The 25076-nt window shown below is 44.7% G+C and overlaps 1 protein-coding gene across 3 annotated transcripts in view; it reads right to left on the bottom strand.

The window, feature by feature from the left end:
- The window catches only part of ADCY9 (adenylate cyclase 9), an 83336-nt gene that overhangs the window by 24150 nt on the left and 34110 nt on the right, over positions 1-25076 (bottom strand). For 2 of the 3 annotated variants that reach the window (XM_038150825.1, XM_038150826.1), the window contains exons 2-4: positions 13898-14070; positions 8581-8685; positions 4169-4386 (exon numbers count right to left, since the gene is read on the bottom strand). In XM_038150825.1, coding sequence (XP_038006753.1) covers positions 4169-4386; positions 8581-8685; positions 13898-14070 — 496 coding nt within the window. The remainder of the gene's footprint in view (positions 1-4168; positions 4387-8580; positions 8686-13897; positions 14071-25076) is intronic. The other variant, XM_038150827.1, reaches the window with a different exon arrangement.

Below are 25076 nucleotides of genomic sequence, written 5' to 3'. Positions count from 1 at the left end.
GCAAATAGTAAAGGTTAATTGCTGCTACAGACACACAACCTCTGGAGACACGTGGCTGTGGGATATTTGTGTCTTGGGTGGAATTCTATAGCTCAAAGCAAGCCAAGGATGACAAAGGTGACAAATTGTTATGGGGGAAAAAAACCCATTGCCCATTTTAGAAAACAGCAGTTTTCTTGTTATTTCAGACACCAAAATAACTCAGAAACTCAACTGGGAACATTCCCTTAATGATCCAGGCTGCAGAGAAGAGATGGAGAGCTGAGATTTACTTCTGAAATGGGAGATTTGGAATGACCAGCACCATCAACAAAGGCAGTGACAACTAATGACATCAGGGCTAAGCAACCCAGAGGCAGCATCTACCAGAGGGTGTTTATGCCCTCCTTCACCTTCATCCTTTCTACAGAAGGTGAAAAAATCCCACAACAATATAAAAAAGGCTTCAATCATTGGAAGTCAGGTTTATTCCCCATCCTCTGGAAGAAAACTAAGAAGCTGTCTGAGTTTTGCACCAGCAGTATGAGGTTTATGAATGGCACTTGATCTGCCAGTCTTTTGTCCCCTGAGCAGGTGCCAGGGAGCTGAAGGGACTCGAGAGCACCGAGTGCTTCGTGCCCAGGGTCACAGAGCAGGGTCACACCTGCTTATGGCACTTGTGGCTGGGCCAGCCTGCCTCCCCTGCTCCGTGCAGCTTCCAAACACTCTCCTCGCTGCCTGTGAGCCTCCTCTCGTTTTCAAGCAACTGATTCCATGTGTTATTTACAGGGGATTGTTTCTAAAATCCCTCGGAATCTAAGGCTCCTTTCCCAGTGCTATTCCCACCCTGGGAGCTGCTGCAGCAGAGCCACAGTCACAGCGGGCAATTTCCAAGCTGGTGACTCTGAGCAAAAACCAGAGATGCACATGAGGTCAAATTCCAAGCAGATGAAGAAGCTGAAAGAAAGATCCTACAGAGCTTGTCTGTGCCTGAATTCTTTTTTTAAGGGGGTTTGGTTTCGGGGTTATTTTCTGTTTATTTTTATGGAACTCTTGCCTAAGAGGTTTTCTTGGAAGCTCCCAGCACAAGATGGCATGTGGGAAGCATTTTTTTTTAAACTGAGATGCAAGATCAACCAAACACATTCCTAGACTGATGCTAGAAAAGACAAAGGAGTCTAAGCATGAATATGGCCAATACTTGGTAACCTTTAAGCATTCTGAATTTGACCAATACATTAAAAGTATCAGTATACTCTGAAGGAATGACAGGATACACTCACTCGAGTCACCCCTCTCTCTTTCATTCTTGTCTTCATTCCCCACCTTTCTTAGACATTTCTAAGAGCACCTTATAATAAAAATTTTGAAAGCTTTTGACTTGTTATTTTTTTAAGTACTGCTGAATCCCCTTTCTTCCTGCAGGGAAGCTCAAGGGAGGTGGTGGTGCTGCTGTGCTGGTTAAGGGTGTGGGAGGAAGAGTCCAGCTCCACAGTGCAGCACGAAACAGAAGGTGGAACACGATGGAACCAGGGTGAAGGCAGCATTCCCAGGGCTTTCTCAGCTCCCCGTCAGCTCATTCTGTCTCCAAAAGGAAGATCCCACTTGATGAAACAGTCAAGTACATAATCTGTTTCCCAGGAGGCCTCTGCCTCCCAGCACAGGGTGTTCCCCAGATCAAGTAGGACTGGGAAGTGGGAAATGAAAGAAACGAACAAATTTTAAAATAATGAAAAAGTATTTAAATGAGAAACTGCCCCAAGGAGGGGATGAAGGGCTGCACAGAACCCAGTTCTGGGGGAGCTTCATACATCCCTGAGATTCTGCTCTGGAAGAGATCATTGTGAGTACTGCCCTGATCAGCATACCAGTACTTGCTTCTTGTAATTCAGAAGGTTTATAACCTAAGGAATACCTAATTTTTGTTGGGGAAAAAACCCTCAAACCAAAAATGCTTTGAGGATATTCCCAGTGAAATTAAATTCAAACATTCTAACTCTTACACTACAGTCTTCTTTTAAAGAGCACAATAATGTGCAGGTTACAATGAACAAAGAACAGGATTTTTACAGAAGCAAAGCCAGACTCGAAGCTGAAAGTATTCACTGTTTGTCAAATATAGAGAATCAAGTTGTAAGAACTGGTAACTTTCATAAAAGGACTCTTTTGTAATGTACTAAAACAAACATGCCATACTACTACTGTCTTTATTAATATTATTTTAAAGAACTTTGGAATTGCGCCGAGGTATCAGCTCCAAGGTGAAATCTTGGCATGCAAAAACCTCTCAGGCACACAGCTGAGCTCAATATCCCCAGTGTCCAGCATTTCCTCCCAACTAGCCCCAGGCAGCTTCCTAATGCAGTCTACAGACTCCTGAATCCCCCCAGGATATGTTTAACCCTTCCCAGCTCTGCAGGAAGCCTGTGGGATTAATTGATGCACTTTATCACCATATCTGGGTTTTCTGTTAACAGGAATTTATATCTAAGTGCCCTGCAGTGGAAATCACTGCTCCGTGCTCAGGGAAGATCACTTGGCTTTGCAACAGCATCAAACAACACAGCAGAACTCAGTGAAAATGGGGATTCCTGTAAAATGACCAGGAGCAAGTTTGGTCCCCTCCTTGCGACACCTCAAATTCCCCATTCAAAAGTCTTCAGAGATACTGGATTAATCAAGACCAACATTATGTTTTACAGAAGGAGACCAAGAACATTTTTTAAATGGCTTATTCTATACAATTTCTCATTGAGAAATGTTGAAAAAATCAGTGTAAACCGGTAGGCTTAAAGCATTTCGCATAGATCTAATTAATCAGAAGATTATTTTTGGAAAGTTATGTTTACATGAACTGAACTCAGCAGAGAAGTTTCCCTGGCAACAAGAAATGGCCCACTTAATATGGTAATGATGATATTTAATTGGGACCAAAAAAAAGCCAGGCTTTGACTGATCTCGAATCATGGTACTCCTTCTTCCAAATGAGAAAAAATTACCCGTTTTGGGAGTGGAGGAGGAAAGCACCAGAACACAAGAACTTGAGTGAGGTATCTTCAGCAGACCAGCTGCACAAATTAAGCTACTTCTATAACTTACAGTTTGCAGAGTGCTGGTTACTTTTTAAAAAATATTCCTATTTGTTCTGGCTGATTTCTGCCAACATCTGGACATTCCCAATCCATCTATTTTCTAATATTTGGAAATATCAGCTAAACCTCTATTCTCAGCCACTAATGACAGACCACGCACTGAGAAGAACCCTAAATTTTGACCCAAGTGGCAACAGGAGAAAGGTAAACTGACAAAATCCAGGTAAGAGACGGGAGGGGGACTCCTGTCCCTCCTTCTCACTTCTCCCTGCCCAAGTCATGTTTCCATAAAGGTGATGGTGTCCCTGTTCCATACAGCTGAGTCCACAGGAGAACACAGTTTCAAGGATATTAGATAAAATGCCCTCAATCAGAGTGGAAGCAATGAAATAAAAATAAAAATAGCCATAAATAATAACAAACTCTGTTTAGCTGCTCCAGTCAAGTCACTGCCATCACAGAGATACGGTTGTGTGTTGATAAAGATCCTACACCATGGAATTTTGAAGAATATTTCCTCTGTCCAAAATAAGCTTTTTTGTTTGAAACAGAGAGAGAAACTCATTTTACAATATCTAAGTAGATAGTAAGTCCATGAGAATTCACTTCTGTTAATTCTGCTTCCAAGCCCAGTAGGATTTCATGATTAGTCACATGCTATCAGACATTCTTCTTTTACTATTAAAAAAATATGAGTTTTTTGGTTCAGATTTTATGTTACACCTTAAACTGCAGAGGAAGGTACACACTACAGGCATTAAGAGGACTTTGGATTATAAAACGGAGTTCAACTTTGTGACAAGTGATTTAAAGTGCAATTTCCCCTTCAAAGACTCAACTGAAGGAGGACTGACAGGAGGACTGCTCACCCTGGAAGCAATGAAAAACTGGTTTTACTTATTTTAAACAGAACGTTTCTGACATCAAGTTTTTACTGTAGTTTAAGCAGAATAAAGACTAAAATCAAAAAACTTCTAACGTGTTGACAACAATTACTGAAATCAGACAAAAAGCACACAAATACTAAAGATATGGGACCCCAGTAGTGCCATCTCACCTTTACAGGATTTTCCACCGCACAGCTCCGTTCTCCTTACCTGTCTTCTTTAATCACGTCCACGAAGTGGGCATCTGTCTTTTCTCGGATGTTTTTGAACCTCAGGGGGAGCAGAGCTGACTGGTCCAGGCTCACTCCGCCCCAGCGCCCCTTCTCCTGCAGCATTTCATACAGAGAGGTTTGGCTGTTGCTGAGCTTCTCCTCCTGGGGAGGACTCAGAAGTCCATTCTGGGTCTTTGGGCTGTGTCCCCCTGGAGCCTGGACAACAGAGAGCAAAACACAGCCAGGGAATGTCAGCAGAACAGACAGGAGGGGCTGCAAGGAACAAGACCTGAGAGGAGCTCTTCCCTCAGCAGCCTGAGCTCTGCCCTGGCCACAGAGACCAAGCTGCCCGTCCTTGAATCCAGCCACATTTCCTGTGCCTGCATCCCCCGCACCTCCCACGAGCCTCTTCAGGCGCCACCTTTGTGACTCCATGAACAGCTCTCTAAGGAGCACAAAACAAAGCACATTTTCACACGCTCAGTGACAACCAACCACAAGCCCCAATTTCATTCACTCATCTTATGGATAGGATTCTTCTAGAAAGCTTTTAAATACACATTTAATTTGTGCTGACTCTCCATGGGTCATGAGACAGCTCACTCTGCCAGCCCTAGCAGATCCTTCCCCTGACCACTATGGGTCTGCTGCTTTCCCAGAGGTCCTCCCTCCCCCCTACCTGTGGGAACAGCCCTTTTGTACACCTCATCCTACAACAAAAACTCCTGCAAATTAAACTACATTTCCTTCTCTAAAGCATACTTCTTTTTTCTGGTTTTCTTTTGCCTTTGTATTAGTTAAGACAGCTTTAATTTTGACAAGAGCTTGCAACATGGCTTAGGTACAAAGTATCACCAATTCTTCTGTCATTGGAGAACACAAATTACTTTTAAACAAAAATAATTCTATTTCTGTGGAGCCTGAAGTTCCCTCTTTTACATTTTGTTTGACCTAGACCAATATGTACCGAAGCAATTCCAAAAGAATTAGACAGCTAAGTGTGGTTAGAATGAAAATGAACTGCAGTTAGTCAGGATCATTTTCAAATGTAAACACAGAGCAAACTTGGCATATTTGAGTGTTCATCTCCCCCCCTCCATATCTTATCACTTATCATGTAGCATTTATCCTCATCCTGAAGCCCACTCATGACAGAAGTTTCTCCATTCCTGCTTGTACAGAAGTGACAAGCTCCTCCAGAAGACTATTCTTGGATGCCACCACAGTGACCATAAATAAATACCATAAATATCATCACCACCCCAACCACGTGCTGAAATATGTTACTGACATTGTAAAATCAACTTAGTTAGAGTTAAAAAATATCTTCTTTCTGGCTGTCCATGCAAATCAATTCCACGTCCTTGTGTGATCCGTCCTGTGAAGCAAAGGAGGCACATGAACACAGAGAGGTGAAGGGAAAGGTTCAGACACAGCCAAGGAAGAGCCAAGACTGAGGGGGCAGCAGGAGAACCCTGTACAGGGAAGAGTCAGGAAGCCCTTGGGCTCGGCTCCTGTCACAGCCAGGACCTCCAGAGCTAAAGGCATAACAAGGTGAGTTGGAATGGTTCCCTGGAGCTACAGGAAGAGCAGGAGGGAGGAGGGTTGTGCTTCCCCTTCCTCCCTCCCTCCCGGGGGGATGGGGATCCCCACCCTGCGGGCTGCCCCGGCCGAGGTGTGAGCCCCAGAGCCACGTGCTGGGAGCCAGGAGATGGAAGGAGTCCCAGTCTGGTCCCTCCTAGCCCTCACAACAGTTGTTTTGGCAGCTTGCAGGTGTTCCCAGCACAGCGACAGCAGCTGAGGAAGGAATAGGAAATGGGGTGGTTTCCTTGGTGTGCTGCCAATGCTTTGCTGCAGACCATAATCACCAGAAGGGAAAGGGGATTGCAGCCACAGATCCCAGCAGGGCCACGCCAGGGGACAGAGGGACACTCCTGCAAGGCAGAGGCACAAGAACTTCTCACATAAAATGTCACCCGATTCTTTTCTAAGAGAAGACACTGAGCAGTTCCTGAGCAAGTCCTCCTACACCTCTGCCAGGTTATCCAGCCTGCCCAGAGGGAACAGGGCTACGGAGCATCCTGCAGAGCCAGGACAAACTCCTCTGCTTTTGGGGTGAGGAGGACTAGCAATGGGAAACCAAATCAACTGACCAACCAGCTCTAGTGAAGAGCCTTCATTGTTTGGTGGGTTGGTTTTTCTTATGTTAAAGATTGTATTTGCTTAGAACATCTCCCAGAACAACCTGAGGCCTAAAGAAAACCTGAAAGTCAGAGTTACCATCTTTTTTTTTTCCCCCTGTGAAACAATCTTTGTCCTCTTCCTCACCACTCCAGCCACTTGTTACTTGAAAACCAGAAACCAAGAACTCATAGTTTTTGCCATGATCAGCTCAAATAAAAGATTTGGACTCCTAGGCACTGTCTGCTTCCCCTGCTGTTCCTCAAGATCATCTGAAAAATGCAGTGAAAATGTCTCTCTTTCAAAGAAGGTCAGCATGGACTTTCTCTTTAGCTCCTTGGCAAAGGCTCAAATCCCCAAGAAAATTCTTCCCTTCAGTCAGCTCAAGGTTTCTCTGTGCTCTGTTAATCTTAACAGGCAGGGATTAGAGTATGAAACTGTTTGTGTAGGAGAAAATCCCTATTTATTAAATGTTGTTAGCTCCAGCGTTACTGGGACTTCTGAAGGCAACAGGCGGTAGGGTTTCCCTGAGAACTTGGAGGCTTGGTGTGGAGTTTCCTCTCATCAGGAGACAAGGAAGCTCCAGAGGCTGTTGGGAGCCAGGCAAGCCCGAGGATATGATTAAACACCATTAACATTCCCTAAAGACAGGGAATTTGAGTGCAGCATGGGCTGCGGGAAGGGAACAGAGACGGGGAGAGGGAGCTTACGTCTCTTCTTCCCAAGAGAGCTGAGGCTGCAAGGAAGTCTTGGGAGCCAAATGCCACAGCAACTTTGTGCATGTGGCTGTTCTCTGAGCTTTCAGTTGAACAGGCATCCCAGACTTACTGACAGCCATGACACAGCTCCCATTTTTGGCTGAGCAAAAACCGAACCAAACCCAAGAAGGACGTGAGATTTGGGCTCCGTTGGAATTCCTCCAGTGCAATTACAGACCTCTTCCTCAACTCTGTAGACAAATCTCCTCCAAGGAAGGGCTGAGGACTTGCTGATTCACACACATGAAGCCAATGCAGGTACAGTAGGAAGCAACTTAAACCAGGCAGTTGGCACCTAAGGGCAATCAATCCCTCTGCAGTCGGTTCTTGGAGATCCCTGCACGTGGGCAGAGGCCACCTGGGGAAGAAGCATCTCCTCCCTACTGTCTTGGCAGCCCAGGCAGATCTCCCACATGTTCTCTGTCTTAGAGATCTCCAGCTGGTTTGAGGCAAGTCCCTGCTGCCACCTCCCTCAGGGCTCAAGGGATCATGATTTTATTCTTTTCTTAGGCTGTTTCCTGGAACTCTGGCTCACAACTGCTGTGTAACACACCCCTACAGCCCAATAAGGCAGGCCCTGCTTCTGAACTTACAGTTTCAGCATGAGACAACACGTCAAGTACAGAGAGGGACAAACACAGACAAATGCAGGGGCTCAGCACTGGCAACAATGCTGGCAAGTTTTCCAATCAGCTTTACAGGCGAGAAGAGCTGTAAGACAGACGTGAAGAACAAGCTCACTGTCTCAGAGCATGTCTACAAAGTGATTCTCCCCAAGGAGGGAAAACAATATATTTATTGAATATATAACAACCAGGTAATGAGCACTGGTCCTCAGCCTGCATTTAGCTTAACATTCAGGGAGGAGTGAGAGGCAACAGGCAGAGCAGAGAGGCTGCAAAGGCCACAGACAGGACGACAAACAGGCAGTGTCTGGCGTGGCACAGGAATTAGGTGGCTTCAGTGAGAATATCAAAGCAACAGACAAGGAAAGAAGCGTGGCAGCAGCACAAGGAATATGAAAGAGGCTGTTTCTGTAGGTCAGGAAAGGATGCAAACTGACTTAAAGCTGTGAATTTCGAGGGAAGAGGAACAACCTCGTCTTAGAGCGGTGATGCAGGATACGCCAGCAAGACATGGAACTTGTGGTGAGGTGACCCAAGCTGCTGGTGTGAGGATGGAGAGTGTGGCAGTGCTCCTTGGGCCTCCCTCTTTGGGTACCATCGACATAGTTTAAAGAGTCCTAATTTTAGGTCCTTCTCACAATCAAGCTGAGCCCACAAAATTACTAAAAATTTTGAAAATTTGCACAGGGGGACTCAACTAAATTTTTGAACACAAATCAAAAATCAAAATCAGAATCAGTTCTGCTGTTTAAGAGCTTGGATAAAGGAAGAGTGGTGCAAAAATAAGAAAGCTGGGGGAAGCAGAAAACTAAGGGAAAAAGGCAAGTGAGAAATACTTCAATTACCTTTGTACTGTTTTTATGCTCATCCTGACAACCATTTTGGATAGCTCCTTCATCTATGCTGACATCGCAGTGGGGAGCAAGGGTGGTACTACATGAAGGGCAAGGCTGAAATGAGACAAAAGAATTTTAGCCAGGAATGTTCTGGTGTCCTTGTAGTATGATGCAATTCGTAACTCAGTCCACTTGTATACTTGCAGCACAGTTCACAGATAAACAAAGCTACAGAATGGGAGGCAGGGAGCAAAATTTGACTGGAACAGACTGCACCATTTCAAAAATAAATCACAGATTTGCTATTTGCTGAAGCTAAATCTAATCCAGGAAAGCTTCACTGGTGTAAGATCACAGATACACTGTAATCACTGTGCACAGGCAAAGGACTTCCCCAAGAGGAATAAAACACTCTTTAGTGGGAGAAGTGCAATTTCCCTAGGTGAAACCTGCCTGCAAAGGGATCTGAATGCCTTTAGGAGAGAAGACAGCACAAAATGCAGTAAAATCCAGAAAAAAACATGAAACACCATGATGTGTTATGAACAGTCCAGGGAAATGGAAAGCAACAAATCTGAAATGAATAAAGGAAAATGCTTTTTCATACAGAGCCCTAAGACAGGGGAGGAGAGCTCAGGCTATTGTACACTGTTGAGTCAAACATCCTGAAAATGTCACAGGGAACAAGGAAAGCAAGACCATCAGGATTTGTACCAGTTTCAGGTTGTGCATTTTGGAAGAAACTCAAAAATCTGCATTTGAGCTTTTAAAACAAGCTAATTCCTTCAAGTTAAAATGCAAACTTCTTTAGGGGAATTAAGCCTGGAATTGTATCTTCCAAGTTCTTCACTCTGTTCTCCAGTGCAGGGAGTGTTGAGACAGGATCCTGCTCAGAGGAACCCTGAGCCTGAGGCCCTTGGCAGCTCCTCTGCTCTGGAGATGTTCAGGGTGACCAGGCTCACCAAAGTCTGCTACTAAACACCACAGCATGTTTTCCAGCAAGAACTTGAGCCTTTTGTCACAAACTTAACATCCCATTTATTTTTGTCTGTTTGCTCTGGACACGTTCAAGCCTCTCTAGCCCAAACCCACCACTTCTGCCTTCAGGTTCACTCCCCATTTCAGACACCAGCATGTTAAGTCTTTTCAGAACTAACTTTTCACCTAATGATCCTTTTCCACCTCTGATGTCCCACCTGAAAACACCCAGCACGTTTACTTTTCAGCTCTTTCTCCCAGCCCACTCTCCCTGTGACATCTAACTCCTCACCAGTGCCTCTCAAAGGCTTTCATGTAGGACCTGGAGCCTCCTCAGCAGCCAGCAGACTGTCCTGTCTGCTGTTCCTCAGGGACACAGTCCAGGCTGGGCACTGAAATTACTCTGAGTTTCCTCACCTGGCATCAGATAAACAATTTACATCCAGTTCTGAACCTGTGCAGTCTGAACAAATACCAACACAGCTGAAGAAACTATGGAGTTGGTTCTCAAATGGTTTTGTTTAAAAATAATCTCTGACTAACTATCACAAATGTGTTGGCCACTTGGTGGAAGGTATTACTAGATGGCCCAAAAAATAAATTGCCAGTGGGCTACCAAGCCTTACCAACTAACCCTCTAGGAGTTAGATTTAGATTTATCCATGGCAAAAGTCAGGTAATGGTGACAAAAACCAAATACCTCTAACAAAAGTGAAGAAACCAGTCCCTGTTTGATCCTGCTAATAAATTAGCAAGACCACCTCCAACACTCAGCTCCCAGGGTCAAGCCAGAAGACAACGGGCTTGGAAAAGCAGCCTGACCTTTGAGAAGAGGCAGAAGTTCCTCAGACTTTCCCCATGTGTTCAAGTCAACATCATTAACTTCCTTCTCTATTGCAGGCATTCACAGGCTCCGTGTGCTGTGACCTCAGTGCCATGAATAAAACATTAATGCACTTCCAGCAAACACTACGACAAGCAAAGGACTTTCTGTTTTCATACCAAGCAATCATTAAAACATTTTTACAACAGCTTATGATTCCCTGTCAAGTGAGGCATGTCATAAAAGATGATAGGGAAGATAAACTGATACCAAAACCACTTAGGCAGGGTAGAGTGTTTTCATTCAAAAAACCACCTGCTATTATAGATTTACTCGGAGTTTTTACCCTCTATGTTCCCCATTTCAGTAATGTAAACACATCTTATTGACATTCAAACTGCAACAAGGTTTGCAGTTAAATGAACTACAGATCCACCAGAGGAGGAAATACAATTCCTTTCATGGATCAATTACTGTTGCACTCTCCCTCCTGACTTTCCTTTACAGATCTTGTCCTCTAGAACATCCCTTCAAGCCCAAAATGTGAAAGTCATCCTTTGCATCCAATATAGCCACTTATTCCCTTTAAAATAAAAATATTTCAACTTCCCTGTAATTTTGCCTCTCCTACTTAAGTCTCTTTTGCAGAGCTGGAGTCATCTCCTCCTACACTGACACCATTTACAGCTTTGTATTTAAAACAGTCGGCATGTAAGTCATGATTCTTTTGCAAATTATTATCTCCAGACCCTAGCAGCAAGCTGCAGGCTTTAAAAAAACCCTCACGAAAAACCCAAAAGCCGTAAAAGAGAAACCCACTCCTTTTCAAAAATTGTGCATGATCTCTGATCAAACTGCAGTCATACCTTGTGGGGGTTTTTTAACATACAGATATATTTAAAGCAAAAGACAGGAAATTTAGATTCGATATAATGAAGAAATTTTTCACAATGGGAGTGGTGAAACACTGGCACAGGTTTGCCCAGTGAGGGGGTGGCTGCCCCATCCCTGGAAGTGTCCAAGACCAGGCTGGATGGGGCTTGGAGCGACCTGGATAGTGGAAGGTGGCATGGGGTGGAACCAGATGGGCTTTAAGGCTCCTTCCAACCCAAATCATCCCATGATTCTGTGACTCTCCCCAGCAGAGAGAAGGCAGGTGCACGTTACCCTCAAGAGCGTGCTGTGGAGTCAGGAACCCCTGGCCCTGGCTGTGCTGGGAGAGGCAGGGATGCTCCACAGCCTGTGCTGCCACTGCAGCCACAGAACAGGCTGTTAAGGCAGTGCTCACACAATCACAGGGAAACCTGGGCTTGGGCTCATCCAGAATTCCCTGCAGCATCAGAGCACTGGGGCGAGGCAGGCTCAGGAATCACAGCCGTGAGGCCACTTAGGAAATCCCCAGCCAGAGCTGCAGTGCTGAAGGAGGTGAGTAAAACCAGGCACCTCCAGACACAAACTCTGCAGTAGCTGGAGCACAACAGGGTAGCCAAGGCAGCTGAATCTGGGCTGGCACTTGTCTGAGATGCTCTTCTGAGCAGCTTCTTTTAGTTTCTGCTTCTCTCACTCATAGTCATGCTGGTACTTTTGCACTCTGCAGACTTTCACTCAGCAATGAAACACTTCAAGGGCCAGGAGCAGGACTGCAATGATCCTTGTGAATCCCTTCCACTCAGGATATTCTAAATAGCATCTAACACCCAGCAATAATCCCAGAGCAGAAACTCAGGGACAAAGTGTGGTGGGGCAGCAACGTGTTCCACGTCACACCCCAGCTGCTCAGGAAGAGTGGTGCAGCTGTACCTGCCCTTGTGCAAGGTAAATCACCCCACATTTCAGAAAACACGTAACAGAGCTGATCCTTAACCACAGACTTCATTTTGCACCTGGATCATTTTAACAAGTACTGTCCCAAGTTTGTACATAACAATGTTACCAAGCCCCAGCTGCAGGTGGGCCAGTCCTATCCCTCACTGCAGTTTCAATCCTCAGTCACAGCCTCCTCTGCTGTCTGACATTCCCAAGGCATCCTCACTGTCTCTCAGAACAGCAGCCACAGCTTCACTGCTTGGCTTCATCCCTCCTCTCTCCCTTCTGCTCCACACTGGCAGCTCAGCAATCCTGCTCCACTTGGCACATTGCTCTTCCTTCACTGCTTGAAATGAAGGAGTTTCTGTCACTGCCACACCTGGACCCCTGCACGACCACACCCCGGGCAGCACTCACAGGTTTATCTGTACAGCTCCCCCAACTCTAAGATGTATCTTCCTGCCTTATTTGCCATTGCCTTCACTGAAAGGCAAGAAGGAGCTGGAAAGCTGGTGCCAGAAGGATGCCAAATATATTCTTTCTTACACAGGAAAAGGAATAGCAACATATCACCAGTAACTTGGATGCTGTCAAACCACACTCAGTGCACATTCTGGGGAGGGATAAAGATGGCTACAGCTCCCTTCTGTGGTTCAACACGCCTGGCCTGCTCTCTAAGGAGCTCACTCCACTTTGGACCATCTCTTTGGGTCAGCCCTCCGGCTGATCTCACCTGTAATCCAGTGTTTTTACATCAAATCTTAAAATTGGAAGTAGAGTCAGGGTAAAGGTGCCCTACTCATGCTCTCCTAATCCAGAAAAAAAATGAGAAGCAGTAAAAATGAAGTAGCATGAAAAATATCCCCACATCAACTCTGTCAGCTGAGTCTCAACCCTGAGTTGAAGAGATCCAGTCAGGACTGACCACACTGAAGTGTAAAGACAGGGATCTGCAGATGGCCAGCCCTGGCTCTGACATTTGTGCCCACCTGAGGCAGCCCAGGAGAAGGAATTCTTAGCACAAATGAAAAGAGAGAATAGACATCTGTTGTTTGGGAAATCTGTTCTGAGATGGAAGATGGAGAGTAACAGCAAAGCTCTGAAGCAATACACATTGTTTCACAGATTTCCTTGTCAAGAGATCTTGTGAGAGGTGTGAACATAACAAAGTGTCATCATTCCTCCAAGCTGAATCCATAGAAATCATTGCCCTCAGCTCCAGATATAGGTTTCTAGAGCAAGCAGCTCAACCAATCTCCCAACCCACCAGAGCATTTTCTCCCATCACAAAAACAATCCAATTATCTTTTGCGGGGATGACTGTTGAATGCTCATGAAAGGCTCACAGGTACATGACCTTCACGAGGGAGAACAGCAGGAGCAGAAAATCCCAGAAGTTACAGTAGCTGCATAAATCATATTCTTCCCCCCCATAAAATCCACCACTGAAAAAGCATCACTGACCTCTCAGTCCCGAAATAGAAATATTTACTTGAAACCACCTTTGAGAAGTGCTCACCTTATTTCAGAGATTGTTTGCCAAGTGGGGAGCGAGGCATTTGACTTGGTACATTTTTCCTCCCTCAAACTCTGTTTTGTCACTCTATGTAAACACACCACACATATGTAAATATGTAAAGCAGTGCATAAACAAGCCCATAAGGTTTCCCCAGCCCTGCTTTGAGATCTGTGCTGCTGGGCTGTGAGAGGACAACTCACCTTGGGCTTTTCCACCTGTTTGGTTGTCTTGGTCAGGTCGCTGGAGTTCTCGGCTGACGACGTCCCCGGTGTCCTGGCTCCATCTGCAGACTCCAAGCCAGGAAGCAAGGCTTGAGAACAGCTGCACTGGGGCTCCTTCACCTTCTGACCTGAGATCAGATAGGTCTTTAAACCTACAGGAAATAGAAATGACCAGTCAGAACTACAGAAAGACAGAGAGAACACTCCTTTGGGCTTCTCAGACACAGTGACTATCACAGCACTGCCAAGACTCAGGAATACAGCACACAAAAAAGACAGTGGCTGAATAAAATGACCAGGAATACAAATACGCTCTGTGCAAAGTGGTGGCAAAAAGGGTTCCCCAAATCTGCTGTTCCAGACACAAGAGGTGACTCCAATACACAGCAACATGTACTCTCTTCATTCCATTTTCACTCATGTACTTCTGAAAAACACAGCTAAGACCTAATGTATTTGCTTCTAAGTCATAATTTGAGCTTTCACTTTAACTCTTTACTTCTGGAAAGGATCTGCAGCCTGGTTTTCACTGATATCTGTATTAATATTCTACTTCTGAAAAAGCAGCATGCACTCCTTCACTTGCCAGAGAGATGTCGTGAACATTACTTAGTGCTGGTAGCACATTGAGAAAGGAAATGGCATTTAAGTGCTAGAAATTCTGATGGGTTTTCATAGTTAGTGCAGACTTCACATTTTTAAAGAACAAAATCAATCTCTCTCTCTCGCACGTACACCCACACACGCCCTCTGCAACTGGTGTATGAATTGAAGCATAATTGGAAAGCAGATCCAATATTAAAGGCCAGGCTGGTAAATAGCAGGTTGTATCAAGCTGAGCTGTATCAAAAACCTGTTCAAAAAATGAAAGATCAGAATTTCATTTAACGTAGCACTTCTTTTACATCCTTGAACTTTGCGCTGTGGTGTTCTGGGCTATTTCTAGACACAAAGCCTGAGAAGGAGCTCTTAATCACAGCTTTCTGAATTCACAGCAGCTCATTTGATTGCCACTGGATGGGCAATGTCCTGCTCAGCACCGAGGGGCACCCAAGTCCCCCAAAAGGAGTGGAGGGCACCAGTGTGCAGAAGGGTAAAGCGCTCCTTTTCTGAGGTGCCCGAGCCCACACTCCCAGGGGATGCTGCCCCAAACCCTCCCTGGCCCAGGCTCCTGGGATGGCTGCTGGGTCCCATCTTGGTCAGCTCTGCATCCCCTCCCTAACCCTGCGGCTTGGCTCCCAGCGCAGCCAGACACGGCTGTCACAGCCATCGACCCATTCCACTGGCTCCATCCACAGGGCGAGCGCTGGAAATAAATGTGTCAAGTTGCAGCCCGAGGAAGAGGCAGGTTCCTGCTCCCTCTGATAAGGTCACTCTCTCACAACCTCCTTCACAGACTGAAAATCATATTCCATAAACCTCCTTTTAGGTCTGTAACACACAACACAGACTGTACGTGGCCGAAACCTTTCCAATAAAAATAACTCAGGCACAGTAAGAGCAATTTTGCAGTTTCTCTCTTTATTCCACTTGTAGCTTCAGCTCCTGAACATGACAAGCAGCAGGAAGCCACATCCCTAGCCACCATGTCCCCCTCAGGCTCCAAAGCTGCTGGGAAAGCTCTGCTGCTCTCACCCAGAGCTCCGAAGCCGGGCGTACTTGCTGGCATCTCGAGATGTTACGCCATTGCCAATCTTTATTTCTGTATCATTTATAGCAGTGCTCGCATTTTATTTGGCAGTGCTGCTTAATAAAATCCTCACTGCTGCTGGCTTCCAGATGTCAGGCTCTCTCCTTCAGACTTCTGCTGATGGGGGCTGTTGTTTGAGGAACTCGCCACAATCAGCTCACAATTATATGTTTACTGTGGTAAAGGCTGGAGCATTAACTGACTACTCCTATTTTTAAAAGCTACCTTAAAGCAACAGGAGCAATTTCCCTACTCCTATTATTCCTCCAATTTTTTTCCCACACAAACATATTTTCTTTGTTTATTGTACTTTTGTAAAGGCACTTTTTAAGTCTCACTGTGCTGTGCAGGAAAATTATTTTGTCAATCTTGTTGCATGCAGTAAAATTATCTCCAGTTTGAGCTCCACACCGAGGAAAAGGAGGAAAAGGAGGAAAAGGAAGAAAAGGAGGAAAAGGAGGAAAAGGAGGAAAGGCTACAACACACCAGACACTCCAAATGGATTTGGGAAAGCAGAATCCAGCCCTACCTCCCCACCTTGTCCTCTCCATCCCTGGCAAACCCACCAGCCCACAGCACATCAACAGCAGCCCCTCTGTCCTCCAGGCTTTAAAGGTGGCCACAACGCCTGGTTGTTGGCACCAAGGACTCTAAAAATCTCTTTATTCCTTCCTCGTGCTCCCCAGCCCCACCACACCCCTGCATAAGGAGTGTTACTCAAAAGGGGTAATTTGAATTGGGACAGAGAAAAACCAATATCCTGCACGTGTTTTGTATGGAGCCAACAGGAGAGCTAGGAGGAGAAAAAGGTTATTTTTGTAAAGTTTTGGAAAATGAAGAGGTGTAAAAACCTTTCATCTTTACAAAACTCTGCTAACGTGACCTAGCTAATACTTTGTTCGTTATTAAATCCTTATGATGGGAAAACTCCATTTGCTTCAGTGCTCCTTGGAACTCCATGACACTCCACAAAGCACCTCCCAGGCTGAGTCTGAAATATTTTGGAATAAAAAGGGGTCATTAGTTGAGTAGAACTGCACTGGTGGAACTAAAATGCATCATTTGAGAACAGTGTTCTCCCTCCTGTGACATTTCCAGGGAATTAGTACAACCAACACTGTCATTTTCCACACAAGCAGTGTAGGGAGTGAAAAACAACCACACCAGCACGTTGAAATCAATTAAGTAACATGACAAGAAGGAATGAATAAATAGAGGAGCTGCTATTTTATGTGAAAATGCAATTTTTGATCTGTGTTGCTGCGCAACGAAGTAACTCAAGACATGGCAAAGCAGAAAATGATATGAGGTGCTTGTAGTGCTATTTATAAAGGCCAAGATCAATCTTGTACTCACTTCCTTCCCCGAAATTTATCCAAAATAAATGCTGAAGCACAACCTCAAAGTGCCTGATAGCAAATCTGTCCTCTGGCAAGCTTTAACCTCCAGTTCTGCTTTTTCCAGAGGTGATTCTTGGAAGCAGAGACAGGGAACAGGCTACAACAACCCCAATAAACCAACTTAACAACGTAATATTTTCTGCCCTGGGAAAAAAAAAAATGAGCTCTCTAGTGTTTCTCTGAGGAACACAAACCATTCCTTTCACTGCTCTTCAAGGTCTGAGATCCTGTAAGCATTATAAAGAATAACAGCTCCTGCACACTGAGCCAAAACACTCATTGCTTGAAGTCATCTACTTTGAATATTGACATGGCAGTGTTTGCAAAGTGTATTTTTGACAAAATAATAACAGATGAGATCTTCATAGAATGACTGTGGGTTTCTTAGTCCTACTACTGTGGAATTTTAGAAGCATTAGTGAGTCTCTGTACTTGGCTCCTTCCTTCAGATTGCCTTTCTTTGATCCCTGGCATTTCTCTGAGCTTATAAAAACAGAAAACCCACCCCAACCACTAAAAACCACTCCTAATAACAACAAAAAATCATATGCATGTGCTCACACACAAACTCTTTTCCGTCTGCACAAAAATAAACAGGAGTTATTATAAATAAGGCTGTGCATAAACATCCCAGGCTTCCCCCAGGTTGTGGTGGCGTGAGAAAAGCCAGCGGCTGCGAGCAGAGGGGATTCAGGAGCACAGGGAGAGGCTGCAGCTCCCTCCTGCCATCCCCAGGGACACCCAGAGCAGCCCTGGAGTGAATCCCCATCCCCAGCAGTGTCTGCAGAGGAAAAGCACCCCAGGTAATTAGTGGGAAGTTACCTGCCAGGAAGGAACAGGGAAAGGGAGAGGAAAGATGTTCTAATCCTTCAAGTCCTTAATTCAGTCATTTATTCCTTCCTTTCAGCTCATTTATCCTCGCAACTTCAGGTCAGAAGTTGCTGTTATCCAATCTAATCTGATTTTTACATTAGGAGAGGACATCCCTCCATGCATCTGTTTAGGACAGGATGTCTTTTCCTACAGGAAATGAGGGATTAACACAAATACTGGTAAGAAATTCTTGGACAAAATACTAAAGTTTCAATTTTTGATGCATCACCTGTTTGGAACTGAAACTTTTTACCCCTCTGTTGACAGCACACAGGAAAATGTCTTTCTCTAGCAAACATTTTTACACTTCTCATGTCTCTGTATAAGGAAATTCAAATTCTTCTGAAACCCTTTTCAGCACTGATTTGAAGAGACACCAAAAAACAATGACAACATTTCAGTCACGGCCTTATGGATTCACTTAATCAAAATATAATCCCCCTTTTCTCATACACCCCTGTTCCTCCCTCCACGGATCACTTCACCTTTTTAGCTGCAGTATGGGCAGTTTAACAGGTGAGCATCCTTTTCTGATTAAATGCTTGCCAGTCCACAGCCCTCTGGGCTGGGAGACAGCAATATTCCTTCTATTGATGTAATAAAATCCAAATTGTATTGGTTACAACCCCTTCGACCAAACAGCTTTATATTAATGCTGCTCTTTCACTGTTTAACTTTCCAACATTTCCCTTGCAGTCTCCATGCTTTAACCATTTAATCACATCTCAGGTCTGAGCTCCTTTCTGAACTGATGGATAACTCATTTCTGGGTTGTGCTTCTCTGCAATCCATCAGCTTTTTGCCTTCTCTTTTTACAAAGACAATAAAACGTTTTCTCCATGCCTTTTAAAGACATCTTTGCACTTCACCAAAAACCTGGGAGTGAAAATACTGATATTCAGGCACTGCCACTCTAGGGAAAGGAAACACAGACCAATGGTGAAGTTTCCTCACACAATAAAAGGTGCTGCTACACAATTTCATTAGACTGACTTGCTCTGTAAAAAACCTGTGATTTCTGGAATGTAACATGACTGGCAAATAGTAACTAAAAAAATCCCACCAATGTATTTACCTCTAATTGCAGTCCTTTTTGGGCATCTCACTTTTCTGTGCTGGTTGGTTTGTTTTTTTCCCTTATCAAAGCTCAGATGATTTTTCAGTCACTAACCTAATGTCCATGCACGAAATAGTACAGCACAAGCCACCAGTCCAGGAGCTTCAGTATCCTTTGGGTCCAAGCTGCTGCTGAATCTAAAGATGATTTTCAGTAGCAAATATTCTCATTCTTACAGTTCAACAGTTGCCAAATCTGTATTTATGAGGACTGTCTTCTCACTTGATTAGAGCCAGGGAGTTCACACAAACTTCTTCCTTCCTCCCAGCACAACACTCTCAGCTACTGAATTGGGAATGGGATTTTACACCACAACAAAAAACTGTTGTCTCATCACTACTCAAGGTTTAGTTCGGGAATTAGGGAAAATTTTTCAGAGAAAGGATAGTCATTGGAAGGGGCTGCCCAGGGAGGTGGTGCAGTCACCGCCCCCAGGTATTTCAAGGAACGACTGGACATGGCACTCGGTGTCCGCCTGACAAGGGGACTGCTCACAGACAGGAGCTGATGACCTCGGAGGGTTACTCCAACCTAACTCATTCTGTGATTCTGTAAATCCCTCCTGCAGGCCCAGGGGGCAGCCCCAGAGCCCAGCCTGCTCCCTCCCAGCTGGGCTGATGCTCAGAGCCAGCGGAGTGGCCAGGGCTGCAGAGCCACCGGGAGCCCTTGTCCTGCTGCCCTTCCTCCTGTCCTCCTCATCTCACAGCAACCTGGGCCCTGCCAGCCAAAGCCAGCAGACTTCTTTCCACATGTTGGATTAAGTTCTTTTGACTCAGAGATGGGGTAACTAAGAGGTGTTTTAAAAATTTATATTCTACCTTTAGTCTCATGAGAAGGGTGAGACAATACAGAAGTTATAATTCACGATATTACAATCAGAAGTAACTATTTCTTAATTACAATATACTATAAGTGTTTCTTGGCTAATCAGCTTTTGCTACTCTATACTGTAAATGCCTTAAAGCTAATAATCTAATATTACCTCTTGTAGGTCTTATTACAATGCATCTTTTATAGTTCTATTTCTCTAAAGGAGTTTTTTCATAAGGCTATTTTTTGAAACTTGTTTCTCATTCTATTTCTCTCTCCACAATGTCTTACTCTATAGCATTTCTCAGTCAACATTTCTCTCAAAGTTTACATACAAATGCATACTATGTGAGCCTTCTGTCAAGATTTAAAATTTTTCTACAAATCTATTTCCCATACGAACACACAGTTAATGAGGAGTTTTATGTTAATTCTTATAATCCCATAAAATGCTTACCTATTTCTACTCCTCCTGCCCACCAGACTGTGTGTAACACTGAACACTTCAAGATCAAATGCACCCTAAAGACCCCACATCATCATATCCATTCTTGAAAAACAGTTAGGGAAGCACCAGTAAAGGTAAACACAATGCATCTGACTGCTCTGATGAAGGCTGTGCAGAATGACATGAAAAAAAAATCATGAGTTTTGGGGTTTTTTTCCTATTTTAAAGCCCTTAAAATATCCCTAAGAGATTTCCAGCTTTTTATCTGCAGATATTTCAGCGATAAAGCTGGAAGCCAGAATCACACCACTGTCTTTTATACAGCAGGCTTTGTGTCACTCACACTGCAGGACTGCACAAAAGGACACTGGATGACTCTATAAAAAATTGATTTTTTTTTTCCCCCCCAATCTGCAAAGCAATAAAGCAAGTCCCACCCTCTAACCCACAGAAACCACTTCCAGCTCAGTGCAAACAAAAGCATGTAACCCAAAAGACTCAGATCCCAAACAAGCCTACCTGGAAAAGCACTTTGAATGTATGGAGCAACATTTCCTGTGGCTAAAATGAGAAAGAGAAATTTTCTGAGCCAACTTGCTATCTTAGGTCTCTGGAAAGCAGAAACAACGATAATAAGAAACAGAACTTTATAGACTGGAAAGACAAAAGAAACTCAAAAAAGCCAAAGCCCCAAACCTATCCTCATAATCTCCAAGAAGAGCTGCAAAGAGCCAGAGAAACCAGAGGCATCTTCTGTATTATGGTAAACTGCTGTTTTCCTTATGCCTCCTTTGTTTAGCAAAATACATATTTTTGATCTTTTGATCATTTAACAGACAGCAGTGGGTTTGGGAAATGCTGATCAACAACACATGTGTCATTTTGGTATTCAACATCTGCCAGTTTTAAGTGGGGAACCCTGAACCCAAACCCACAATTTACATTTATAGCTAAGCTGCAGAAGGGAAGTTGCAGGCTGGAATCCATCCTTGTTCAGTCTCTTTTATCTTCTTCTCACCTGGGTGAGATAAAATAACCCAACCAAAGGAAAAACACAGCAGAAAAAGGCCCGGGCAAACCCGGCACAGACATGCAGCTCAAACACACTGGTCCAGCTGCCACTGATGGCTCTGGAATATATATTTTTAAACTCTCCTGGCAGATGAAAGAGGCTGAAGAGAGACTGATCCCTACACTGGCTTTATGACTGCCCTGATTTACGTTCAGCTCTACCAGCTCTGCTGGTGCCCAAGCGCCTCTGACCACAGCCTGAGAGTGAACAGCAGATGAGCCCATTCTCTGCAATGACTCTGGGCTTTTAACCTGTTTTTTCACCTCAGCACAGCCCACAGCTTGTCACCTTAATAGCAGAGAAAAGCAGGTTTAAGGAAAGGTAAGCCTGGGATTTTGCAGTCTTGCCAGGGGCAAGGGAAGCTTGAAGTCCAGCAAATTTACTAACATGCTGCAGAGAAGAGATTCTGTCCTAAGGGCTCCTCACAAAACCTAGGAGATATATCATGTTCCTACATTTAAAGCTAAAAAGAGGCCCTAATTCCAGCTCTAGGATGTTGGGGATTAACTGGTAAAAATGCTGTCTGGCTTTCACTGACACTGCTCAGCCACCCTGTAAACTCTCCTGTAGTCTGGGTCACGAAAACAAATTCCATGATGCAATCCCACGCCTGAAAAGGCATCTGCTATTATTTTATTGACATTATTTTTCACATTTATTGACAATCCCTTTGCCCTCTCTGTTAATTTTAACACCTGGAAAGGAATAAGCATGCTAAGAGAACCAGAAACGTTTGAGCAATGCAGGTGGCCAAAGCACAGGTCAGCCAAGCACATGAGGGCATGGCACTTGCAGGGGGCTCCAAACACTTCAAAAATTATTAGATTCCTCCCACAGAATACCTTTTCTGGAAACAGGAATAATAATGAATTAGAAACTGAATCGAATAAAGATACAGCCCATCTAGAATTCATTTGCTTCACTGCTGGACTGGGAATGAGGTGCCAGAGCAGAGGTGGAAGAGCACAAGCAAGGAGCAGCAGGGATGGAGACCAAGAGCCTCAGCCCCAGTGCAGCCCCTGCCCAGCACTGCCCGCTCCCCGCTGCACCCACTGCAAACGGGGAGCTGTGGGACGGACAGCTCCATCCTGGGGTGTGGCTGCAGTGGTGTAAAGCAGGTGTAAATATGCTTTAGACACACAAAATGCCTGCTTTGGCAGGCTCAGGACTTGGTGCTTCAAGGACAATTATAAGGTCTCAACACTCTCAAGTCTTTTGAAGACATTACAGAGAGTCTTTTTCTTCCAGCTTCTTGTTCAGGATGCAAATGTGGGTTTGGAGTTTTTTCTGCCCCCCTTATCATTGACAGGAAGGTACCTCAGAGCCCAAAACCAGCCAGCCAAGGCCATAACCAACCCCAACAACTCCACGATGTCAAACACAGGGCACAGATCAGCGCCGGGAGCTCTTCTGTAACACAAATCCTTACACACATCCCTGTCCATACCTGACATTCCTGCTGCATGGCAACAGCATGGAAGCCAGCAGGATGACAGAGGAAGCCTTTGGGAACAGCTTTCTGTACGGCCTCTTCAATCCAAGCTTTTGGGCAGGATCTGCCCAGGTTTCCCTGGTGAATTTGCACACGTGGGAAGGTCTGACATTCCACATCACCCAAAGAGTGCAGCAATCCTTTGGGATATGTAGAATATACTTCCAAAACTTCCTTTTATTATAAACAAAAAGGCATTTCCAACTTAAAACTACTGTGGGAGGGAAACAAGCAATCTTAACAGGGCACTGGAGATATCTCCAAGGCAAGGACTTCAAACAATTTATTTAAACAGCAGTGTTATAAACCAGAGATCTATGGACAGATAAGGATTTCTCAACAAAAATTCCACTGCTCTAGACAGGACAATTATACAAAGCCACAAACATCCCAGAAAGACATCATATATATTACATTTTCTTCCCACACAGTAGCTGGCACACCTCAGGAACTATGGATGGCTGCACCAGCCTCAGCTACACACAGGCAGAATTAGAAAGAAGTCAAAGAGAGGCTCTGGGTGCAAGTTTTCTTAGCTCCAGGCTCTCAAGAATGGAAAATTATTCATTTTAAACTGGAAAGGCGAGGCCACAGTGAAAGCAGTTAGAAGCTTATTAGAAATCCCACCCAGGAAAATTCCACTTGGGACCAGAGGATGCCACCTATCTTTTTGATTGATATTTCAGAATTAATGAATAACAAACGTGCAGGATAGAAGAGAGGACTCCAATAAAAAAACAATAGTCTGATGCAACTGGAGCCTGCTCGGCCCATGGTAACCGAGTGAGCTATTGTGGCTCCCTGGACTAACACTTTTTAATAGAATCCAGATTCAATTTAAACAAGACTTTAGAAGCCTGTTTTGTTCTACTGCTGCAATCTCTTTGTGTTGACAGGGCTACGATCAGGCAAATTCTTTCCCTCTTGCATAATGCAGGTAGCTGGATGTGACACGCTTAATCAGCATTTTATAGGGAGCAGGGCAATCCCACAGGCTGGCAGTGCCCTCATGCTCCAGAGGTTCAGAGGGAAGTAAAACCCAAATCAGTTAAAATCCACGTGCAAAGCTGGTGGGCTCTGCATGGGGAACACAAGTACCTTCCATGTTGTTACCCTGAACAACAATTCATTAGCTTGATTAGCCTTAAGACATACTCAGAGAACATAAAAGATTTGCCCTTAAGGGATCAAATTAAAAGAAGTAAATCTGCATATCTTAGATAATTCCTGCATAAAAAATACAGGGTTTTTAGAAAGTTGTAGATGTCTGCATATCAGTGCTCCAAGCAAAGAAAAAGGTCATCTGGGGTCCCCAGCACAGGAAGGACATGGACCTGTGGGGAGTGAGTCCTGAGAAGGTCACCAAGGTGATCAGAGGGATGGAGCAGCTCTGCTTTGATGAAAGCCTGAGGGAATTGGGATTGTTCTGCCTGGAGAAGAGAACCTTTGGGGTGACCTAATTGTGGCCTTCCAGGACCTGAAGGGAACCTGCAAGGAAGATGAGAGAGACTTTGGACAAGGGCCTGGAGTGACAGGACAAGGAGGAATGGCTTCCCACTGTCACAGATGGGCAGGGTTAGATGGGTTATTGAGAAGAAATTATTCCCTCTGAGGGTGGGGAGGCCATGGCTGTGACTGTCCCTGGACCCCTGGGAGTGTCCAAGGCCAGGCTGGACAGGGCTTGGAGCAGCCTGGGATAGTGGCAGGCATCCCTGCCCATGGCATATTTGGGGACCAAGATGAGCTTTAAGGTCCCGTCCAACCCAAACCATTCCACAATTCTCTGATCATTTTTCCTCCTGCCATCAGATCCTACCAGCACAGTTTGAAGAGTTAATGTTTATACCAAATACTTGTTCAACACATTTTATTATTAAATCAGTTAATAATGGTATTTCTTCCCCCATCCAAGATCTTCGGTCAGAACTGACAAGTTACACAGCGAGCAAGCACAGTTTGACAGAGCCTGCAAAAAATGCTGCTCATCACATGGGCTGGAGTCAAGCACACATATTCCAACACTTGGGGAGCCAGCAATCCCCCCCAGGATCACTGGCTGAGGGAATCATGAGAGCACCAGGGTATTTATTCAAATTGGCTGCGAGAAGCCAGACAAACAGAAATAATGCTGCAGTAGTGAATTCAGTCATTTCACAACTCCCCCAGCGCCGAGCCTTGTGCAATCCAAACAGGCAGTTGTAATTCCAGGTAAGTTGTTATTCATAACTTACACACCGCTTGTTTACATGTGGTTGA

The sequence above is a fragment of the Motacilla alba genome, chromosome 14, assembly GCF_015832195.1.
Source record: "Motacilla alba alba isolate MOTALB_02 chromosome 14, Motacilla_alba_V1.0_pri, whole genome shotgun sequence".
Lineage (NCBI taxonomy): Eukaryota > Metazoa > Chordata > Aves > Passeriformes > Motacillidae > Motacilla > Motacilla alba.
This window is presented reverse-complemented; position numbering and strand designations above follow the sequence as displayed.